The sequence below is a fragment of the Mustela erminea genome, chromosome 4 (assembly GCF_009829155.1).
Source record: "Mustela erminea isolate mMusErm1 chromosome 4, mMusErm1.Pri, whole genome shotgun sequence".
NCBI classification, from domain to species: domain Eukaryota; kingdom Metazoa; phylum Chordata; class Mammalia; order Carnivora; family Mustelidae; genus Mustela; species Mustela erminea.
Window position 1 is genome coordinate 9,395,633 of NC_045617.1, and position 20,378 is coordinate 9,416,010.

Genomic DNA, 20,378 nt, shown 5'->3' on the forward strand with positions numbered 1-20,378 from the left:
TCTTAAAAAAAATAAAATAAATGCAGTAAGGCAACATGGTAGGTCTGCAAGATATAACCCTAATGTTTTCTATGCTTGTGTGTGTGTGTGTGTGTGTAAAAAGGTGTCGGCACTGGGCACACACCACACACAGGCTAACATTTTGGTGTAAAAGCTTCTAACACGCGTGGAAAATGCAGAAGACACCTAACAGACCATTATAGACATTGTCTCAGAGGAACTACGGAGGGTTTGTTTGCGCCCGTATGTCTCCCTTAATAGCCAGTAACTGAGGGATCTGCTTTTGTCATTGGAAAGATGCACAAATGTTGAAGATGCTCTTCAAACCAGCTCCTGGCGTCCCAGTTGAGTGAAGGCAACTCCATCCTTCTGGCTGCTCAGACCCAGCTCTGGGAGCCTCCTCAAGTACCCCCCCCCACAAACACATACAAACACACACACACACACACATGCATGCAACACACGATCCAACCCTTACGCAATTCTGTGGGCTCCACTTTCAAAGTCTATCCAGAACCCATCCACGTCTTGCCATGGCGACCCATGACCACCTGGTCCAAGGCTGTCACTGTTTCTTCCCTTGCCTACTGTGCCAGCTTCTTCCTTGGACCCACTGCACTCTCTTTGGCTGACTCTGTCAACACCTCGTCAGATGAGGCCACTCCTCAGTCCGAGGAAAACCCGAACCCCACGTTCTTGGGCCCACAGGCTTCCACACGGCCTGCGCTGCTCCCCAGCTTCTAGGACTTCCTCTACTCTTTCCATTCCCCCTCGATTCTCTGGATCCCTGAAGGTTCACGGCCTCGCTCCTCACCCTGCAATGCTCTCTTCCTGACACCGCTATGGCTCACACTCTCTCTTCTTTCAGGTTTGGCCTCCATGGTCACCCTATCTGAAAGGCCTTCCTTGAACACCAACCCTTTTTCTGAGTCTCATCATTGCCATTTTTCCTTTCACGTTTGTTTACTGTCTGTCTGTACTCACTAGACAACTTCCCGGGAATGTGGTCTTGTCTGTTTTGTTCTCTGTCAATCCTCAGTGCCAGCAACAGGGCCCAGTATTCGAGGTCTTTCAGGGAATAGTGGTTAAAGGCATTGCTTCTAAAGACACTCACTGAACTAGCAAACCTATAGTTCTCTGTAGAAAGTCCCATAACCGGAGATTCCCCAAGGTTTGTTTCTAGGTATGTATTTGCAACAACAGGTTTCTTAAGAATTTAGAGTATCTAAAGATTTGCACCTCCTGGCTGACCAGCTCTTCACTACCAAATCTCTCCTAATTTCTTTCCTTGTAGAAGGTGAAAACGACAGGCTAGTTTTGGTAGCAGCCACGGGAAGAGCAAATCCTTCTATTTGCACCCTTGCAGCCATCCTTGGTCTCTTTCAAGATACTCCACGAGACTAATCGCCCTCCGTGGCTGGTCCCAGCACACACTGACAGCTCAGAGCATTAAAGAACTCAGATCCAACACTTAAAAACCCTTTGGCATTTGCAATGATAAAATATTAGAGAAAAAAAATTTAAAAAAAATTTTAAAAATTAGAAAAAAAATATTAGAAAAAAAATCAGAAAAAAAAATTACCAGCAGGTGAATGGGTACATTGCATGGACATATTCAGTAGAATACTGGACAGCAATTACGAGGGAATGAGCCAGGTCTGTAATATCAGTGTGACTGTGTCTCAAAGCCATTAAGTAACCCAAAAAAAAAAAAAAAAAAAAAAAAAAAGCAAGTTGTGCAGTGACATCATTTATGGGAATTTCAATGACAAAATAGGCTTCACCTTTGCAATTTTTATCCCTGAGGTCATTTATGATGTGAGCAATTGCCATGCTAACACGGATTAAATCTTGGTGGAGGGGACACAGCTAGTGGTCACCCTCTTCTTCGTTCTTTGATATCTTTCACACGCGTGCACACACGCATTCCGCAGGGGACAGCGTGTCCGTTCACTGCAGGGAGCAGCAGACACTGCTTTCCACAGCCCAGGACAACGTGCCGGTGGCAGCGAGGACCGTACCTGTGATCAGATGCTTGGAGCTCGGCTCGGCCGTAATACTTGAGGGCACCAGGAGACCAGGAATGTCTGACAGTGCTGTCAGCCTCTACGTCGTTGTCTAGAAGGTTGAGTTCTCCAGCTGCTCGCAGAGGTTCCAATCAAGAGACCCACACACAACACAAAACGGTATCAACATACGAGAATGCCGACAGGAAGCTCGCGCCAGGGGTCTACCGCACGGACATGCCTGTCTCAGACCCGTTTGCTCTAACCTGAGCTGGCTTGGGCGGGGGTGGGGAGGGAAGGAGGTCAGGGTCGGGGAGAGAGGGTCTGCTACGCCCTTCCCAGGGGACAACCCGAGCGTGTGTGCAGACGTAGCTGTGGGGTTCCCTCCCAGGGGCTACAGGAGCACAGAAGTCTGTAGCCCTGTGTGTAGGCAAAGCCAAGGCCAAGGACATCACAGTATGCCTGCTTTTTGATGCCTGGACAATGTCCACAGACGTCCAGAGACTGATCTGAATGATAGGATTCCCTGGCTTTGAAATCTCTGCGCCCATCTTGCCAGAAAAGCAGAGCTGTTTCACCTCCTGGTGCCCTAATCCACCACCCTTCCTGGTGGGCCGTCGCTAGCAATTCAAGATGTCCTTGACAACGGACTGAGAGAAAACGCTCCTTTCCTGCGTCCGGCTCACGTTCAACGCAGAGCTGGGGCCTGAAGCAGGTCAGCGTTTGGTTGAATGACATGTGAGGGATGACGTGCACGTGTGTAAGAGGGACAGTCGCTGGAGGGGAAGAGCCGAGGCCTCTCTCCTTGCTGTCCGCCCAGAACAGAAGGCAGACGGCGCGGGGTGTGTGTGTCAGGCAGGGGGAAGGGGACAGCCATGGTGCAGGACGGGGAAAGCCAGGGGGTTCCCCAAAACACAACTCCCAAAGCTTAGGGGCTCCCAACTGGAATGAGTTTCCTATAGTTCTGGGTCAAGACAGTTGTCATTTATACAGCAAAGCGCGCCGCGCTGAATGAATGGGACCGACTTCCCCTCTGCACTATCGAGCGCGCAGCCTCAACCACCTCCGAAAGCTCGCACATCTCACGCACCTGTCCTGTCAAAAGAGTGCCTCTTCCTCCACCACAGGACCCTGTCTGTCCAGGCAGGGGTGCGGCACTTGTCACTCGTGTCGTAGGCGGCTGAGCCAACATCATACTTGTAGGTGGGTCCAAAATTAATGGCGCCTTCATGAAAGTCTTTAAAAATCTATCGGGAGAAAAGACCAAGACCACCTTAGCTCTTCTAGATTCTGTACGCCGCACGCAAAAACCCAAAATAATAAAGCACGTTCCGGAGTGCTCTAGTCCTAAAAAAGAAAGAATCTGTCTTGTAGTTGTAAGTATGTTTACAACTGAACACGGGTGTGCTATTTCATCAGCAGGAGAGGGGTGGCTGCTCATTCCGCTGACTTACACACCACCCCGGGATCTCCCACCCAGCTCGGGTACCCGAGGTACCACCGTCCATGTCAGTGCCCGGGAGACAGGGGAAGGCGCGAGGCGAGGATCCCAGCTGTCCATCTGCTCAGCGTCAGAGCGAGCGCAATGCCCGGCCCGACCCGACCCGACAAGGCTTTCGTTGACATTCGCTAACTCAGTGAGTTGCGTAAACGGAAGCCCAGACCTGAAACTGAATTCTGTTTCTGTTTGGCTCTAGATCTAGCCCCAGCACTGTGAGAAGACCCTGGAAAGACCTCACTACTTCTCTCCGGGCACCTGCGGGAGGGTGTGGACAGCACCAGTAGAGGGGAGAAAGAAAAACCTGCTCTGGACAGGGAAGGTGTGGTTCCTTTTCCGTCGGGCCACCCCTCAGCAATCCACGTCCGTGGCAGGCTGAGCCGGAAGTGAACAGGGAACCGCAAAGAATGTCTGACTCTTGCTGTAGGGGAGACCTCAACGCCTCCAGACACGGGACCAGCCGCTTGATTTTCAAAAGGTAAACAGAGCACAGCTGTTTGCTCCCGTCAACTCCCCCGCTGGCTACAAAGCTAACAGGTGCCCAAACGAGCAACAGTATTAGCTGGAGAAGATGTTCTGGATCACCTGGAGGTTCGCCAGGGTGACCTGGAGGAACTAAGAGCAGATCCATACTTGAATCTTTCCTATCACGTCACTAAAAAAAAAGCACATGGTCGGGGGGGGTGGGGCACCTGGTGGCTCACTCGATTGAGCATCTGACTCTTGATTTCTGCTCAGGTCATAATCTCAAGGTCATGAGATCAATCCCTCTCGGGCTCCATGCTCGGTGGGAAGTCTGCTTGAGATTCTTTCCCTCTGCCCCTCCCCCCACTCATGTTCCATCTCTCTACAAGAAATCAATAAATCTTTTAAAAAAGAAACCGCACATGGATCATGTAGGGGATAAACGTGAGCTCTGTAGCTTGACAGCTGTGGGCGGCATTGTGGCTCTGTGTACTGTGTGACCTTGGGCTCATGGGACCTGGGCCTCAGTCTTCTTGTCTATAAAATGGGTACAGTACCGAATTTATAGGATGGCCCTGAGGATTATCCGCCCAAATTGGTGTATAAAGTATATCAAGTATTGTTCTAACATTTAGTGTGCTTGCCAATGAGAAACAGAGATCTCATGAAAACAGAGTACTGGAATGTCACTTGATGGCCAAGTATATGTAAGGACAGCCAGCCCTGTGAGGCTGGCCTGGACATGGGGTGGGGTGGGCTTGCCCGCACTGGTGTTCAGCAGCCTCACAACACTGTGCTCATTGCAGACATGTACCCCTCACCCCCAGGAGCTCTGACTCCAATGGAGCACAGCTATAGGCTCAAGAGTCCAACTTACTTTCCCACTTGATTTCTGTAGCTGCAGCTGATCAAATTCCAGAAGTTTCTTCCAGTCTTGGCGTTTGACAAAATAGAAGACTTCCTCATAAGTGAGGTCGATGCGGTAGTTGAAATCGCCGCACCAAAACACATAATCGTGAGAAAAAATGTTTCTTCCCTGTTTCAAGAAAATCACAGTCATTCCGGCCCACCTTGCAAAGGAGGTGGGAGAGGGGGAGGAAAGCTCACCAGGCAGATGACAAAGATGTCTTTTTCCCTAAAAAGCTACTTAAGGAAAGACTTCACAGAGAGTACCTCATCTCTCCTTAATCCTGTACACCTGCTGGGGAGCTTTTCTAGCTATCTTCATTTTAAATGACGGTGTTTTTGAGTGGTTTAGGGAAAGTTCCTATCTAATGGGGAACCACGACTGCCCATCTTCACTGCGCCGGTCCCAGCTCTGAGATCAGGCTGTGTTCCTGCTTTCCTTACATCTACATCCAAAGACGAGTTGTCCAAACATTCAGTGTTATGAGGCTTGCAAACATCAAAAGGTCCAGAATGTGCAACTTCGTAAAATGTCACGGATTTTATCCATTTTCCTCCTGTGACACTCTATCCCTTTCTTCCCTGCCCCGCCCTGTCTGGCTCACCCTGAGCCTGTGGTCCCCAGCACAACCCTGGAGAGCGTGGGACCCTCGCCCTTCCCTCCCTGCCATGAATCACAGCGCCAACAACAGCAGCCACAACACACCACCCCTATCGCCCATCCACCTGTGCTGGGCTCTGTTCTGGGGGCACACTGCCCTCACAGCAACCCTGTGAGGCACGCACTGTTGGTTCTCCTTTAGATAAAAATACAAAGTTCAAAAGAACCGGCTGCAGTTACACCAATGTATAATAAAGGCAACTTTGGACTCAGATCTGCCTAACTCCAGAATCTGTTTCTACTATCCTCATGTGGCATCTCCAGTCTAATCGGGACAGAAGATTAACATGACCACAACCAAATCAATAAGTGCGTAGAGCACTGCTTGCCCGACAGAACATTCCGCAGTGATGGAAATGTTCTCCGTCCACGCTGTCCAAAGCAGGAGCCACCAGCCTCAAGCGGCCACCAGCAGCCACCGAGTGGCCATCAGGAAACATGGCCCATGTAACCAAAGAACTTTTCATTTTATTTAAATCCCTGCTTGTGGCTAGTCTGCTGGGCAGCTCAGGTGTAAAGTAGTAACTTATACAGGTATCCTCAATATTTCTACTGAAAAAAAAAAAAAAGCTCTATTTTAAGCCCTTTGAATATTTTGCATGTGTCCAAAGTTTCCTATTTCAAATAGCACTTTAAGTGAGAAAGGCTGGACTTTTTTTTTTTTTTTTTTAACTAAAGGAACACACAAAGAAAACATGCATCATGTCCTCCGTGGTCTGGAAGACTTCATGTCGTAAATTTCCCAACTCTACGTGTTTCTTCTTTAATCCAAGAAATAAAAACCACGGCAGAGATTACAGCACTTATTAGTGAAAATGAAGGCGTTCTACCTCGAGTACTCGTGTAGCCCAGTACACAGGATGTCAGGTTTACCGGTCTATCTGGCCTCACAGGGAGGAGCTCCACCACCCAGCCAGCTGAGTCACAGACACTGGCAGAACACGTGATGGAAAGAGCCGGCCTCCGCTCACTGCAGGGAGACTGGGGGTTGCACCAGGCTGAAGGTGTGCAGGCAATCGGCTCCTTGCAGGCCGGGGAACAATCGGAGTCTGGAGAGATGCCCTGGCTCTGGGATAGAAACGCCTGCCACCGCTAGAGGGCAGCGTGGCGCAGGCTGTCTGCAACCCGGCGCCCAGGTGGGAGGATGCAGACCCCTCGGTCATGAACACACAGATTTCAAAAAAATGGGCATTCTTATCTGAGCTGCAACAGTAGGTAGGTCTGAAGACCATGACTCTTAAGAAAGACAAGTCTCCTACTGTTTGGATTCAGATGTTCTTCACTAACTTGGACAAAGCAGGGACAGTGAACAAGAAAACCAGAAAACGCACAAAAATGCCAAGAGAAATGTGGGGTGCATAAGGACATTCGGGAAACATATAATAGAGACAGGGCACAGAATTCTCCAGGGACATCCCCGGGGCTTCGCTCTACTGTCCCATCCTAGGTCACGTCCCCTCCCCGGGAGCTGAGCCCCCTGGCGGCGGCAGCAGGAACCCTCCTAGAGTGGCTTCCTGTCCCCCACCCCATGCCGGCCTCTATCAGCAGCTCCGGAAACCACGTGTGTGGCGGCCGCAAGCAGGCAGCTAGCACGCGCGCCCGGGTCAGATCCCAGGCCACCGTGTGCTCTCACCATTGGGAAACTCAGCTTCTGGGTGATCTCCCTGTAGTCTTCGTTCCTCTCCTTCACCTGGGACTGCCCGGCCGTCAGGTGGCTGCACACGAAGCAGAAGCTGGTGCTGTGGAACTGGAAGCGGATGCCCACGGCCCCTTTGTTCCCGGCCTTTCCCCCCATGCCCGTCTTCACCGTGTCGATGGCCACGTCCCTGCAACACACAAGGTGCACACGCAGCGGCTCCTTAGCGGCTAAAAAGGAAGAGTGCGAACCAGCTTGTGGCAGCGGGGGGCTGCGCTGTTGGGACGGCCTTCTGGGCAGCCAGGCCACCCAGTGACTCTGGACCTCTCTCCTCTCCCTGTGGCAGCCCAGAGGACCCTCTCCACTACCCCAGCTCTCAAGGGCCCCGCGCTCACAAAGGCACCTGGGAAGCTTCCAACCCTAGCCCTGCTTTGCGCTCCCAAGTTCTCCCAAGTCCCCGTCCCCCTGAGGCCGTGCGGACGGCCCCGTCCCCTGCCCACCCATCACGGCTGCATTAAGAAACAGGAAACATCTAGTGACTGGTGCTGGGCTACCTGGTGCCTAGGCAGCCTCCTCACAGACACCTGCTCACACATGATGCCAGGTGACAACGCACACGTGTGAGTGCACGGGTCTACAGGACGGAGCCTGAGGCACTCGGAGGCCGACACCTGCTCCCTGGGACTATCAGTGGGCAGATGAGGCGGGGGGGTAACCGTACCAGAAGCCTACGAGCTAAGCCAGCTAAGACTGGAGGAGAGGCTGGGGTCCCAGGGCGGCTACAGGGAAATCTGCAGCTCCTGAGTATGGCTTCCTCACTCACGGTTCAACTCTAACCTTTACCCTGACCCTGACCTTTGCCGACTTCCACTCATGCACTCTGGACACCGCCCAACTGCCAGAACAAACAGTCGGGGAGACACGGACTTAAGGAATTTCCCAAAGTCATAGGTGAGGACTGTGAACAGGGAGCATAGTCCCGCTCTCCCAGCACGGGCCCTAGCATGCCTCTGGTCCTCTAAATGTTCAGAGGTGTTTAACCAGGAGGGGGCAAGGTCTAGCCTGGCATGGGCAGTGAGTTTAGCTGGGCATGGGTGGAGATTCTAGGGACATGAGTGAGAAGGTAGCAGTGGGAGGTCATGAGTCATTGAGGGAAAAGGTGAATTCTTCTCAAACCTTAAAACACGCAATGCACACAGACACATGTACACACACACGCACACACACGCATACACACGCGCACACTCTTTCCTAAGAGGGCACCCATGTGCTGAGGGCTCCCTTTCTGACACACACACAGCAGCCACTCGAGCGGCGCTACGGTGGGGTGACAGCGGTAGAGGCGTTGTGCGCACACGTCTTATTCAGAACGCTTTTAAAAAGAGACAAAAGCATTGGCATTTCCCGCCGGGTTACTCAGCTCTTGGTCACAGGTTTCCTGCCTCAAACTTCAAGGAATCCCTTTCCTTGCACAAGACTGAGCCTGGGAAGATAACAATCACTCCTCCTGAAGGAGTTCAGCTTCCTGGCTCGCGAGGTTCCTTCCCACTGTGGCATTTTAATCTCCAGACAATATTCTATTCAGCCTGCTTTTTCCTCGGGGGGCTGCTACATTTATCTAGAATAATGGCGAGTCCTGATTCCTGTTGCAGGAGGGCAGGAGGGAGAGGAAGTCTGAACAAAACACCGAGACGAACAACCCCGCGTCCCCCAGATGTTCGTAAACCGAATGTTCTTACCTGATGAATGGGACATGGTATGGACGTACAAAGATATACAGACAGACGCCCACCAGCTGTGCCGAAGTCAAGAGAATGTACCTATGAGAGCGTGAGATGGCTTTCTGGAGCTGCTCACCCCACATCTTCCTGTTGGTGGTACTGGAGACGAGAAAGAAATGACGCTTCACGTTCTGCTGGAGATGGGCTCTCCCACTGACACACTCCTTCAACTCCTCTTCTTCTCATAGGACTGCTGTCACCCTGTCCCCTCTCCCGTGTGAGTGCCATGCTTTCATCTCCGCAGCGGGCTGTCCACGTATTTCTGGCTGTGTCGTACACATCATTGCTCATACCGCACCCCACCCCGCCACTAAAACCCATCACAGCACCTCGCTCCTAAGAGCTGCTGAGATCAGGTGTTATTGGTTCAGAAAGTTCCTTGAGATTAAACAAGAAAGAAAAAGTCCAGTTGACCCTATACAAAATGTCAGTGCAGCGGTTTCCTTTCCTTTGTATCTAGTGTTGAGAAGAGATGCACCTTCTCCCCACACTTCTGCTTCTCACCTTCCCCGGGAAAGGTGAGTCAACACCCGCCCCCCGGCCCGGCCGTCAGCCACGCCCTCCAGGTGTGCGCACGCCAGCTCACAGCGTGACTCAGCCTCCCCAAGCAGCCGAGCACCTAAGGCTGTAACCCGCCCTTCCTTCGATTTCCTTAATTTGTGAAGAAAGAGGAATGGGGGCTGCACATCTGCCAGTGTGTGTGGGCGGGGCAGGAGTGCCATCAGGAGAATCCACACACCGAGGGCCACAGGGCAGGAGGCAGAAGCAGGACAGACCCAGTGTCCCACTCCCGGCCTGGCACCTGGCTCGGGGAACCTCGGGTGAGTTTGCAGGTGCGACCCTGCACCCCCGTGCCCGGACGCTCACCTGGCATTGACGATATTCCCCGCGCTCAGTTCCACCATCTCTTCAAACCCCACGGCAAATATGTCAGCCGGGCTGTCCTCATCTGGGGGAAAGGCAGGAGTTGAGGGAAATCAGCACAAGACCTGCGTTCGTGGACTCGTGGGGTGCCCCGTGTGACCCATTTGAGCCCGGGTGTGCCGCTGCGTGGGTGCACTTGTCCAGGTGGCTCCGAGAGGCTCCGGCTGATCCTCACCTTCCCTCACCTCCCTGGCGCCCACAGCCTTTCCCGGTGTCCATCCTGGGGCAGATCAGTGACCTCTCTAAACCTGTTCCTTTGTCTTCAGAAGGGACAGGAGCTGCCATCTCCCAAGGACGTCATGAAGCATCCATCAGAGGACATGTGTGAAGTCCCCACCCCACCCTGCGGGTAGTAAGGGCACTGCCCTGTGGGTCCCTCTTCCTTCCTGGCCACCAACACAGGCATCAGACCCAAAGGCATGTTCCACGCTTGCCCGTTTCCCTCTATACTCTGCACAGTGCGGGGCCGGGCCTTGCCTGGTTCATGACGGACTGATGGGGTCCTGGCCCCGGGGGACAGCCATTCCTAGTGGCTGGAGGAGGGGAAACCCTGTCCAGCTGGGGACTGCGGAGGTCTGCTGTGGAAATGTGTTTTACGGGGAGCACAGCAAGCCGAGGCATTGCGCACCCCTCCTCTCCATGTCCCCTTTAACAGGGAAGCGAAGGAATTAATAGGACCCCTCCCCCCAGCCACTGGCCACATCTCCCAATACCTCCCCACCCTCTGCTACTCAGCCCCTGAGCCCTCAAGCCAGGCCATGGCCCCCAGCACTGCAGAAAGGGAGACCCGAGAAAGGGGAGGGAAGCTCCTTCAACGGGGGCTGCTCTCACGTTCTCTGCACATGTAGGGCTTGCCCCGGGGACACCATGAATGGTCGCTGCCACCACAGGAAGCCCAGGAACCCTGGGCCATGGACTCAAGCCACCATGTGCCACAAGGCAGCAGAGGTGGGGGTACAGACTGCCCGGGACAATGAGGGACGGGCTCTGGGCAAGGCTCGGGGCTGCTGCTGAGAATGGATACGGCCGAGAGGCGGATCAGGGCTCTCTTGCAGGATCTAAGGGAACTGGAAACAGCGGCCCCACAGCCATGCTGCCTGCAGAAGAGCATTCCTGCTTCAAACCCTTGTTCTGAGGCCATTCCGTGTTACCTTCCAGGAGACTCCCCACCCAGACCACCCTGCCACACGTTCGGAAGAGACAAGGTGTCCCACGATTTTCCAGATGTGTTCTGGAAGCCCCGGGACCTTCCTGAACGTTCTGGGTGAGAACACCCACTACCAAATCGCGGGAGTCATGGGCTGCAGGGAAAGGTCAAGCCGAGGGCCCCCCGGACTCTGCATGGGCCGGTCAAGGCCGCTGTGCTCACCCTGGGAGCCCGTGAGGCCGGCGAGCCTGGGGGAGTCGAGCAGCCAGTCGGCCAGCTCGGCCGTGCCCAGGAGGTTGCTCCGGAACTGCTTGCCTCCGTTCACGTTCCAGGTCCCCGTGGCAATGCGGATCCGCTTGAAAGTCGTGAATTCTGACTGGCGCTCCGCCATGGCTCTCAGGATCCTGGGCGTCACTGCGAGGAGGCAGGAGAGGGCCCGCGTGTCCGCGCTGCACTGCCACGTGCAAAACCACGGAGGGGGCTCCCTGTCGGAGAGGGGGCTGTGATCCTACAGACGGGGTCAGGGGTGTTCCGCGAGAAGCTGGGAAGGGGCTAAAGCCAGAAGCCCCTGGGTGGCTCAGTCGGTTAAGCATCTGCCTTCGGCTCGGGTCATTATCCCAGGGTCCTGGGATCGGCCCCGTTATCAGGCTCTTTGCTCAGTGGGGAGCCTGCTTCTCCCTTTGTGCCTCCCCCTGCTTGTGCTCTCTCTCTTTCTCAAATGAATAAGTAAAATCTTAAAAAAAAAAAAAAAAGCGGCTAAAGCCACCATAACCAGTACACTTCCCTGGGGCATTTTTGCGACAAAGTCCTGAAAACACAGGACCAGACAGATGTTCCTCCTCCACAGGCGTTGGCCGACCAGACCCCACAGGGAGTCTCTGCCATGGCATTTCCTCCACGATCCAGGGGGACATCAGCGAGGGGACACTGCGACCTACCACAGTTTAAACATCCTTATCTAAAACTTGAAACAGCCTACCCTATCTTTGCCTTTTTTCACCCTCCATCCCTCAGGAGATGTTTCGTTGGCTTTATACTGGACTCAAGCCTTTAAAAAATCATTGCTCTGAACCAGGTCCATGCTCTGGATATCCAAAATACAGTCCATTTTTGAAACTAGCGACTTACCCCGAACAGAAGTCACGCCTACCCGTCTACTCAACAACGTGCTGGGCTACGCAGACCCTCCCGCAGCTTTGACCGAGCTGGCCTTGTCTGCGGTCGACACAAATAACCACGGTGGCTACCGGAAGCCAAGTGAGAGTCAGACCCCGTGGAAGAATGGGAGCAGCAAAGCGGCTGTGAAACCACGGTGAGCATGGGCAGATTCATTTTTCAAAAATCCCTTAATGCTTACATAGTCTTATAAGGAAAAATGCTGGGTTCCCCTCTTCTTCTCCACTGAGAGCTCTATAGCATTTATAGGGTCTAGGGGATAAAGGGCCATTAAAATTCCCTCAAAGACACCTGCCCAGCTCATTCACAGGTGGAAGACAAAAACCAACCCCCCCCCCCAAAACCATGAACTTACAGATACAGAGAACAGACTGGGGGGTGACGGGGTCGGGGGAGGAAAAGGTGAAGGGAGTCAAAAGGTACAATTATAAGTCCTGGGATGAACGTACAGCAGCGACACCAGACTTTCATGGTCCTGTGTTGCGTATTTCAAAGTTGCTAAGAGAGTCGCTCTGAAATGGTCTTACAAGAAAAAATAAAACAACTTGTTCGTAACTATGTGTGCATAGATATTAACTAGACTTGCTGTGATCATTTCACAACGTTCACACATATTAAATCATTATGTGGTGCCCATGAGAGTCATACAATGTCATATGTCAACTGTATTTCAAGTAACAAGAAGAAACCTTTAGGGGCGCCTGGGTGGCTCAGTGGGTTAAAACCTCTGCCTTCAGCTCAGGCCAAGATCCCAGGGTCCTGGGATCAAGCCCCGCATCGGGCTTTCTGCTCAGCAGGGAGCCTGCTTTCTCCTCTCTCTCTGCCTGCCTCTCTGCCCACTTGTGATTTCTGTCTGCCAAACAAATAAATTTAAAAAAAAAAAAAAAAAAAAAGAAGAAACCTTTAGCTGTTGACAGAAGCACAAGTCTTGGCCCCTGAGAGCAGGAGGCGTCCTGATCTTCAGAGACAAGCATTTCTTCTCCCTTTTTCAGCTCTACAGGGTCCTGGGGGCTTAACAAAAGGAGGCAACTCTCACGGGTGACTCCCAGGGATGAATGATGACTGGTGATGGGACCCAGAACCCACCAGAGCTGAGAAAGGGTTTCAGTCCGAGCCAGCACCCCGAGAAACCGACACGGAGAACAGTACAGGGTCTCCTGAAGCATCTTCTCGACTTTCCCCCTTCTTTCGGTTTGGAGATACACAAGAACGTGTAAGAGCGGGCTCACACTCAAGGCCCAAAGCCCAGGCCCCCAGGAGCTACAGTGATAGCTGCTACTGTGTACGTATTTTGTATATTCCTCTGCCTCAGTCATGCCAGGACCAGGGGGATGTCCACGCCTCTCACCCAAAGCCTACCAGAATTATTCAAACTGGCCAAGCCTAAACTGTTTACTCTGTCCTCTCTTTCCTGCAAAAACCCCAATAAAGAAAACCCCAATAAGCCCCCCTGTGGCACGCTCCCCATGCCTAGGACCTGCAAGTCTAATAGATTTTTTAAACAGGTAAAACTGGTATATAACACTATACGTCTCAGGTAGAAACTGAGTTGTATTTTTACAGCTCTCCATCTGTCTGCACTAAGGAAGGATCACCCCCAGAAGCCTTGTTATCATCTATCACCATGCTTTTGACCCCCTTTACCCAGCTGCCCACCCCACCCCCTCACCTCCCCGGTAAGAACAAATCTGTTTGTATCTGTAAGTTTCTGTTTGTATCTGTAAGTTTGCTTTTGTTTTGTTTTGGATTCCACAGGAGTGAAATTACAAGGTAACTGTCTTTGCCCACCTGACTTATTTCACCTAGCTACTACCTTTAAGGTCCATCCAGGTAGCTACAAATGGCTGGATTTCATTCCTTTACCTGGCCAGGTAGTGCGTGTGTGCGTGTGTGTGTGTGCACGCACGCACACGCACACACCTTATTTATCCATCTACTGATGGGAACTCAGCTGCACCACGGCACACCACTACAAACAGACGGGTGTGCATATCTTTTTGAATCAATGTTTTCCCATTCTTCGGATAAATCCGCACAAGTGGGAGAGGTGGAGCATATGGTAGTTCTATTCTTAACTTTCTGAAAAATCTCCGTACTGCTTTCCAGAGTGACTGTGCCAATTTATTTCCCCACAAACAGTGCACAACGACTCCCTTATCTTCACAGCCTTCTCCAGTGCTTGTGGTCTTTCCGACTGGGGTGAGGTGAGACCTTATTTCCTTCTGATTTGCATCCCCTATGACAAATGATGCTAACATCTTCTCATGGGCCACTCCACTGCCCATATGTTTTCTTTGTAAATAGGTCTATTCAGATCCTCGGCCCATTTTTTTTTTTTTTTTAAATCAGGTTGCTTGATTTTTTGTTGTTGCTGTTGAGTTGTAGGAGTTCTTCACATATTTTGATATTCACCCCTTATCCAATTAGGCTTTGCAAAAATCTTCTCCCATTCAGTAGGCTGCCTTTCCTTTTTTTTTTTTGAGGGAGGTGGAGAGAGAAAGGAGGAGAGAGAATCCTAAGCAGACTCCACACGCAGCATGAAGCCTGACGTGGGCCTTGATCTCACAACCCTGAGATCTCAACCTGAGCTAAAACCAAGAGTCAGATGCTAATCCAACTGAGCCGCTCAAGTGCTCCTGGCTTTTTTGTTCTGATGATCTCTTCTGCCACGCAGAAGCTTTACTATTTGCTGTAACTCCATCTGTTTATGTGTGCTTTTGTTTCCTTCCCTTTAGAGACAGATCCAAAAAAACATGGCTTAGAGCAAGGCTGGGGAGCTCACCACTTGTGTTTTCCTCTAGAGGTTTTATGGTTTTAAGTCTTACATTCAAGTCTTTAATCCATTTTTTTGTGATTTGGCTTTTGTGTACCACTGTCTAGTTTTCCCAACATCATTTACTGAAGGGACAGTCTTTCCTTCATTGTATATTCTTGGCTGCTTTGTCATGAATTTCCTGTCCATACGAGTATGAGTTTAAATATGGGCTCTCAATTTTGTTCCATTGTCCTGTGTTTTTACCAGAATATTATATGGTTTTAATATAACTTTATAGTTTAGTTTGAAATCAGGGAGCTGGATACCTCCAGCTTTGTTCTTTTTACTTAAGATTGCCTTGGCTGTTCAGGGCCTTTGTGATTCTGTACAGATTTTAACATTATTTGTTTTAGTTCTGTGAAAAATGCCACTGGAATTTTGATAGGGATTACACTGAATCTGTACATTATTTGGGTGGTATGCACATTTCAACAATATTAAATCTTCCAATCCAGGAACACAGGAGGGCTTTCCATTTATTTGCCTCTTTCTCAGTTTTGTTCATCAGTGCCTTACAGTTTCCAGAGTACAGATCTTCTACCACCTTGGTTAAATTTATTCCAAGGCATGGTATTCTTTTTGATGCAACTAAAATGGAATTGCTTTCTTAATTTTTCAGTCTCATAATTTGTTATTTATTTACAGAAATACCACAGATTTCTGTCTTTTGATTTTGTATCCTGCTACTTCACTCATTTATCAGTTCTAACAGTTTGTGGGTGGTCTTTTGAGTTGTCTATATATAGTATGTCATTTGCAAATAATGACAGTTTTATTCTTTCTAATTCTTTCTAATTTCTAATTCTTTCTTTTTAATTGGAATTAGAAGAAAATTTTTCTTTTTCTTGCCTAATTACTGTGGCTAGACTTCTCATATACACTGAATAAAAGGGGCCAGACTAGGCATCCTTGTCTTGCTCCTGATCTCAGATGAAAAGCTTCCAGCTTTTCACCACTGAGTGTAATGTTGGCTGTGGACTTGTCATAGACAACCACCATCATTACGTTTAGGCAAATTCTCTCTACCCACTCGGTTGAGAATTTTTATCAGTTGAATTTTGTCAAGTGCATTTTCTACATCTATTGAGATGATCAACAAGATTTTTAATTTTTATTTATTTTCAACAGGATTTTTAAAAAGATTTGAACGATAGAGCGTGAGAGCATATGTGGGGGGGGGGGCAGAGAAAGAGTGAGCAGCAGACTCCCCACTGAGCAGGGGGCCTGACTTGGAGGGTCGATCCCAGGACCCTGAGATCATGACCCAAGGCAAAGGCAGACACTTAATTGACTGAGCGACCCAGACCCCCAATCAGCAGGATTTTTATCTTTCATTTTGTTAATGTGGTGTATTAGTTGATTGATTTGTGGATGTCGAACCATCCTTGCATCACTGGAATAAATCCCTCCTGATTGTTGTAACTGATCCTTTTGATGTATTGTTAGAATTTGGTTAATATTTCACTGTAGATTTTTGTGTCAGTGTTCATCAGCGACACTGGCCTGCAATTTTTAGTGTGGATGCGTGGCATCCTTGTCTGGTTTTGATATCAGGGTAGTGACGGTCTCATAAAATGAGTTTGGAAGTAGTCCCTCCTTTTGAATTTTTTGGAAGAGAGGAGGAGGACAAGTATTTCATCTTCGAATGTTTGGCAGAATTCACGAGTGATGCTTTCAGGACATGGGACTTAACGTGTATTGGTTTTGGTTTTAATTTGTAACCACTCTATTTTATTTTTTTTTAAATCTCTTTGCCCAACAGGGGGCTCAAATTCACAACCCTGAGAGATCAAAGTGTTCTGTGTTCTACTAACTGAGAAAGCCAGGTGCCGGGCTTGGGAGGTTTTTGGTTTCTGATTCAATCTCCTAATAATCGGTCTACCCAGATTTTGTATTTCTTCATGATCCAGTCTTGGAAGAATGGTATTTACATATTTCTTGTAGGCTGTCTGAATTACGTGTAGTAGTCTCCTATGAGCCTTTGTATTTCTGTGGTGTCCGCTGTAATTTCTCCTTTTTCATTTCTGATTAGCGACGTCTCCCTTTTCTTGTTTAGTCTAGCTAAAGTTTTATCGTTTTATTTTTTTCAAAGAACCAACTTGTAGATCTTTTCTGCTATTTTTAAATCTTTATTTATTTTCCACTCTGATCTCTGTTACTTCTTTCCTTCACCTGACTTTGGGCTTCATTTGTTCTTCTTTTTCTAGTTCCTTCAGTTGTACAGTTAGACTGAGCTCTCTCTGGTTTCTTGAGGCAGGCCTGGGTTGCTAGGCCCTTTCCCCACCGAAGTGCTTTTGCTGCATCCTAAAGATTATGGCCTGTTTTATTTCTATTTTTGTTCATCTCTAGGTACTTTTAAAAAATTGCTCCCTTGCTTCTCTGATGACCCACTCATTGTTCGGTAGCACTCGTTTAATCTCTACGCTTTTGTTTTTCCAGTTTTCTTATAATTTCTAGTTTCATCCCACTGCAGTCAGAGAAAATGCCCAATAGGATTTCCGTCTTCTTAAATTTATCAGGACTTGTTTTGTGGTCTAACATATGACCTATCCGGAACAATGTTCCATGTGCACTTACTTAAGAAGAATGTGTATTCTGCTGGCTTTTGGGTGGAATGTTCTGCTTATGTCTGTTAAGCCCATCTGGTCTAATGTGTTGCTTAAGGCCAATGTGTCTCCTTATTCGTTTTCTGTCTGGACGATATCCATTGATGTAAGTGCGATATTAAAGTCCCTGACTATTGTATTGCTGTAAATTTCTCCCTTTAGCCCCATTAATATTTAAGTATCTTAGTGCTCGTACTTTGGGTGCATATATACTTATATACGTTATGTCGTCTTGCTTAATGGACCCCTTTATCATTATGTAATGCCCTTCTTTGTCTCTTTAGTCTTTGTTTTAAAGTCTCTTTTTGTCGGCTAGGAGCATAGCTACACCAGCTTTCTTTTTATTTTCATTTGCATAAAACTTCTTTTTCCATCCTTTCATCTTTGGTCTGTACATTTTTTTTTTCTTGAGAGAGAGACAGCACGAGTGAGAGTGGGAGGGCTGGAGGGAGAGAGAGAATCTTAAGCTCCATAGGCTGAGCGTGGAGCCTGATACCAGATGCGGGGCTCGATCTCATGACCCTGAGATCATGACCTGACCCGAGGTCAAGATACAGACACTGAACTGACTGAGCCACCCAGGCGCTCCTGTATGTCCTTCCGTCTGAAGAATAAACTGTTTTGTCCTGAGCCTCCTCTTGTGGCTGCACACGACTGGTCGTCTCATAAAAGAACGCAAACCACACCTGTCGGCCGCTCAGGGCACGCGGTCCAGCTGAAGTCACGGGCCACAGGGCAGAGCACGGACGCCCCGCTCAGGGGAGTGTCTGCTACCTGCTGTTTGGGGTAATGTGAGGAGGAGAGGGAAGGGCTGGCTGGCACCCCCCCTCCCCCAACACTCCCTCTGGGTGGCCGGGCAGCTAGAAACGTCCATGCACGTGGAGCGGGAGCCCCCTTACCCAGCAGGGCCGTGTTGTCCAAGAGCATCCTTCCCTTGTCTGCGGACTCCTCGGTGCAGACATCCCCGACCAGCAGCAGCTCGATGGCCTCCTGCTTCAGCCCATCAAAGAAGTTGGACTGGATAGTGCGAGACACGGACCGAGCCCCATCCTTCAGCTTCCCCACCTGCCACGGGCCAGACCAGAGGCCGTGAGAGGGATCCACGCAGGCCCTCCCTCTCTCCCTGCGGTCTCCCCCTACCTTGGCCTTCCCTTCCAGGGCCCGGCTGCCCGTGAACATCTTGCTAAGGCTGTGCCCGTTCAGAGACCACATGGCTTTGAAGGACTCCACGAAGCGGTCCGCGATGGGCTTTGAGTTCAGACCCAGGCTCTCGAGCTGCAGATGAAGGACCTGATGACAAGGCAGGGACAGATGTCACCATCTTCCCACCTGGAAGCTCCCACCACCCACAGCTGCTTCGGGTCTGTGTCATCAGGCACCATCCCCGTGAATCCCTTGTTTGGCAGACCGTGGATCACCCTGTGCTCTTCCAGAGAACGGGCCTCCTGGCAGCAAAGAGTGGGGCTTCCAGCCACCACTCACCCAACCGGAGGCAACCTGGTCTTCACCGAGCCGGCAGACCTCCTCTGCGCCCCTTCCTCCTGGCCTCCTCCCCCATGCCCAGCCCCAACCACCAGACGGATGAATGAGAGCAATCAGGGACAGCCTGGGAGCCGGCGGGGACCCCACCCCTCCCCCCAGCCGTGAGCCAGGAGAGGTCAGCCAGGCACTGGGCCGGTAGGCAGACTCAGGTCTCCCTCCTGGGCATCAAATCCTGCCGCATCTGAGCCCGCCTCACACTGCCCTCGCCCAGCTGGATATTCACAGCAATCACTACACAGAACCACTGTTTCTCAAGGTGGCACCAGGCTCCCCTGGGCGACCATGTCCGGAGTGCATTCCACAAAGTGTGCGTACAAATAAGGCAAAGGCATCGTGCGGTACGGGCAAGGCAGCTGCCCTGGCACGTCTCTGCCCCACGTTCCCCCCGTTAATAGGCTAGCCCAGTGATGTCCCCTCATTTTGCCGATGGAGGCATGGGATGTGACCCAGGTGGCCCAAGGGCCCTCGCACGGTAGGGACAGACCTCGAGTGCTATGAAGCTCTGCACTGTGTTGGTTCGGTCCAGGCAGTCAAGACAGTTCATCCGCAGAGTGCCTTTCTGAAAACTTAGGGGGACAAGAAATGCAAATGGTTACAAGCTGTTGAAGGAACAAAGCCCACAGCACGATGGCCTACGTTTGACTGCAGGTCTCCGGGAAAACTGGGGCCGACCCTTGCCTACTCTGGTAGCCGGCCAGGATCCCCAGTGCACACCTGAGGGACCCCAGCACGGCTGGAGCGGCACGCACACCCGGGTCGTTATAAAACATGCCGATTCTCATTGTTCGCCATAGTTATGTCTACACAGGGGCCACGACCATTCAGCGAGTTGAGGGGCACCTGGGTGGCTCAGTCGGTGAAGCATCCAACTCTTGGTTTCGGCTGAGGTCATGAAATCATGACCTCAGGGTCGTGAGACTGAACCCCGTGCTGGGCTCCCTGCTCAGCAGGGATCCCGTGTGAGATCCTCTCGTTCTGCCCCTCCCTCCCTGCTCTATGTCGCAAATAAATAAGTAAATCTTAAAAAAGAAAAAAACAATTAGCGACCTGAACCATTAGCAGATTAGCACACGCTGAACTACTTGCTCCCAGGGGAAACTGAGGGTCGGGTTCCTACAAGCCTCTGCACTCTCACATTTTCCCCAACTGCACGACACATAACCCTGTTATATGGGCGTTTCTGTTCAAAGGCACTTTAACATAGATCGCTGCTTA

The 20,378-nt window shown here is 50.6% G+C and overlaps 1 protein-coding gene across 4 annotated transcripts in view; it reads right to left on the reverse strand.

The window, feature by feature from the left end:
* The window catches only part of SYNJ2 (synaptojanin 2), a 94,533-nt gene that overhangs the window by 13,446 nt on the left and 60,709 nt on the right, over positions 1-20,378 (reverse strand). For all 4 annotated transcript variants that reach the window (XM_032338617.1, XM_032338616.1, XM_032338614.1 and 1 more), the window contains 10 exons: positions 19,648-19,729; positions 18,762-18,911; positions 18,521-18,686; positions 11,247-11,438; positions 9,821-9,902; positions 8,912-9,052; positions 7,170-7,362; positions 4,847-5,005; positions 3,097-3,253; positions 2,022-2,139 (listed from right to left, as the gene is read on the reverse strand). In XM_032338617.1, the coding sequence (XP_032194508.1) occupies positions 2,022-2,139; positions 3,097-3,253; positions 4,847-5,005; positions 7,170-7,362; positions 8,912-9,052; positions 9,821-9,902; positions 11,247-11,438; positions 18,521-18,686; positions 18,762-18,911; positions 19,648-19,729 (1,440 nt within the window). The remainder of the gene's footprint in view (positions 1-2,021; positions 2,140-3,096; positions 3,254-4,846; positions 5,006-7,169; positions 7,363-8,911; positions 9,053-9,820; positions 9,903-11,246; positions 11,439-18,520; positions 18,687-18,761; positions 18,912-19,647; positions 19,730-20,378) is intronic.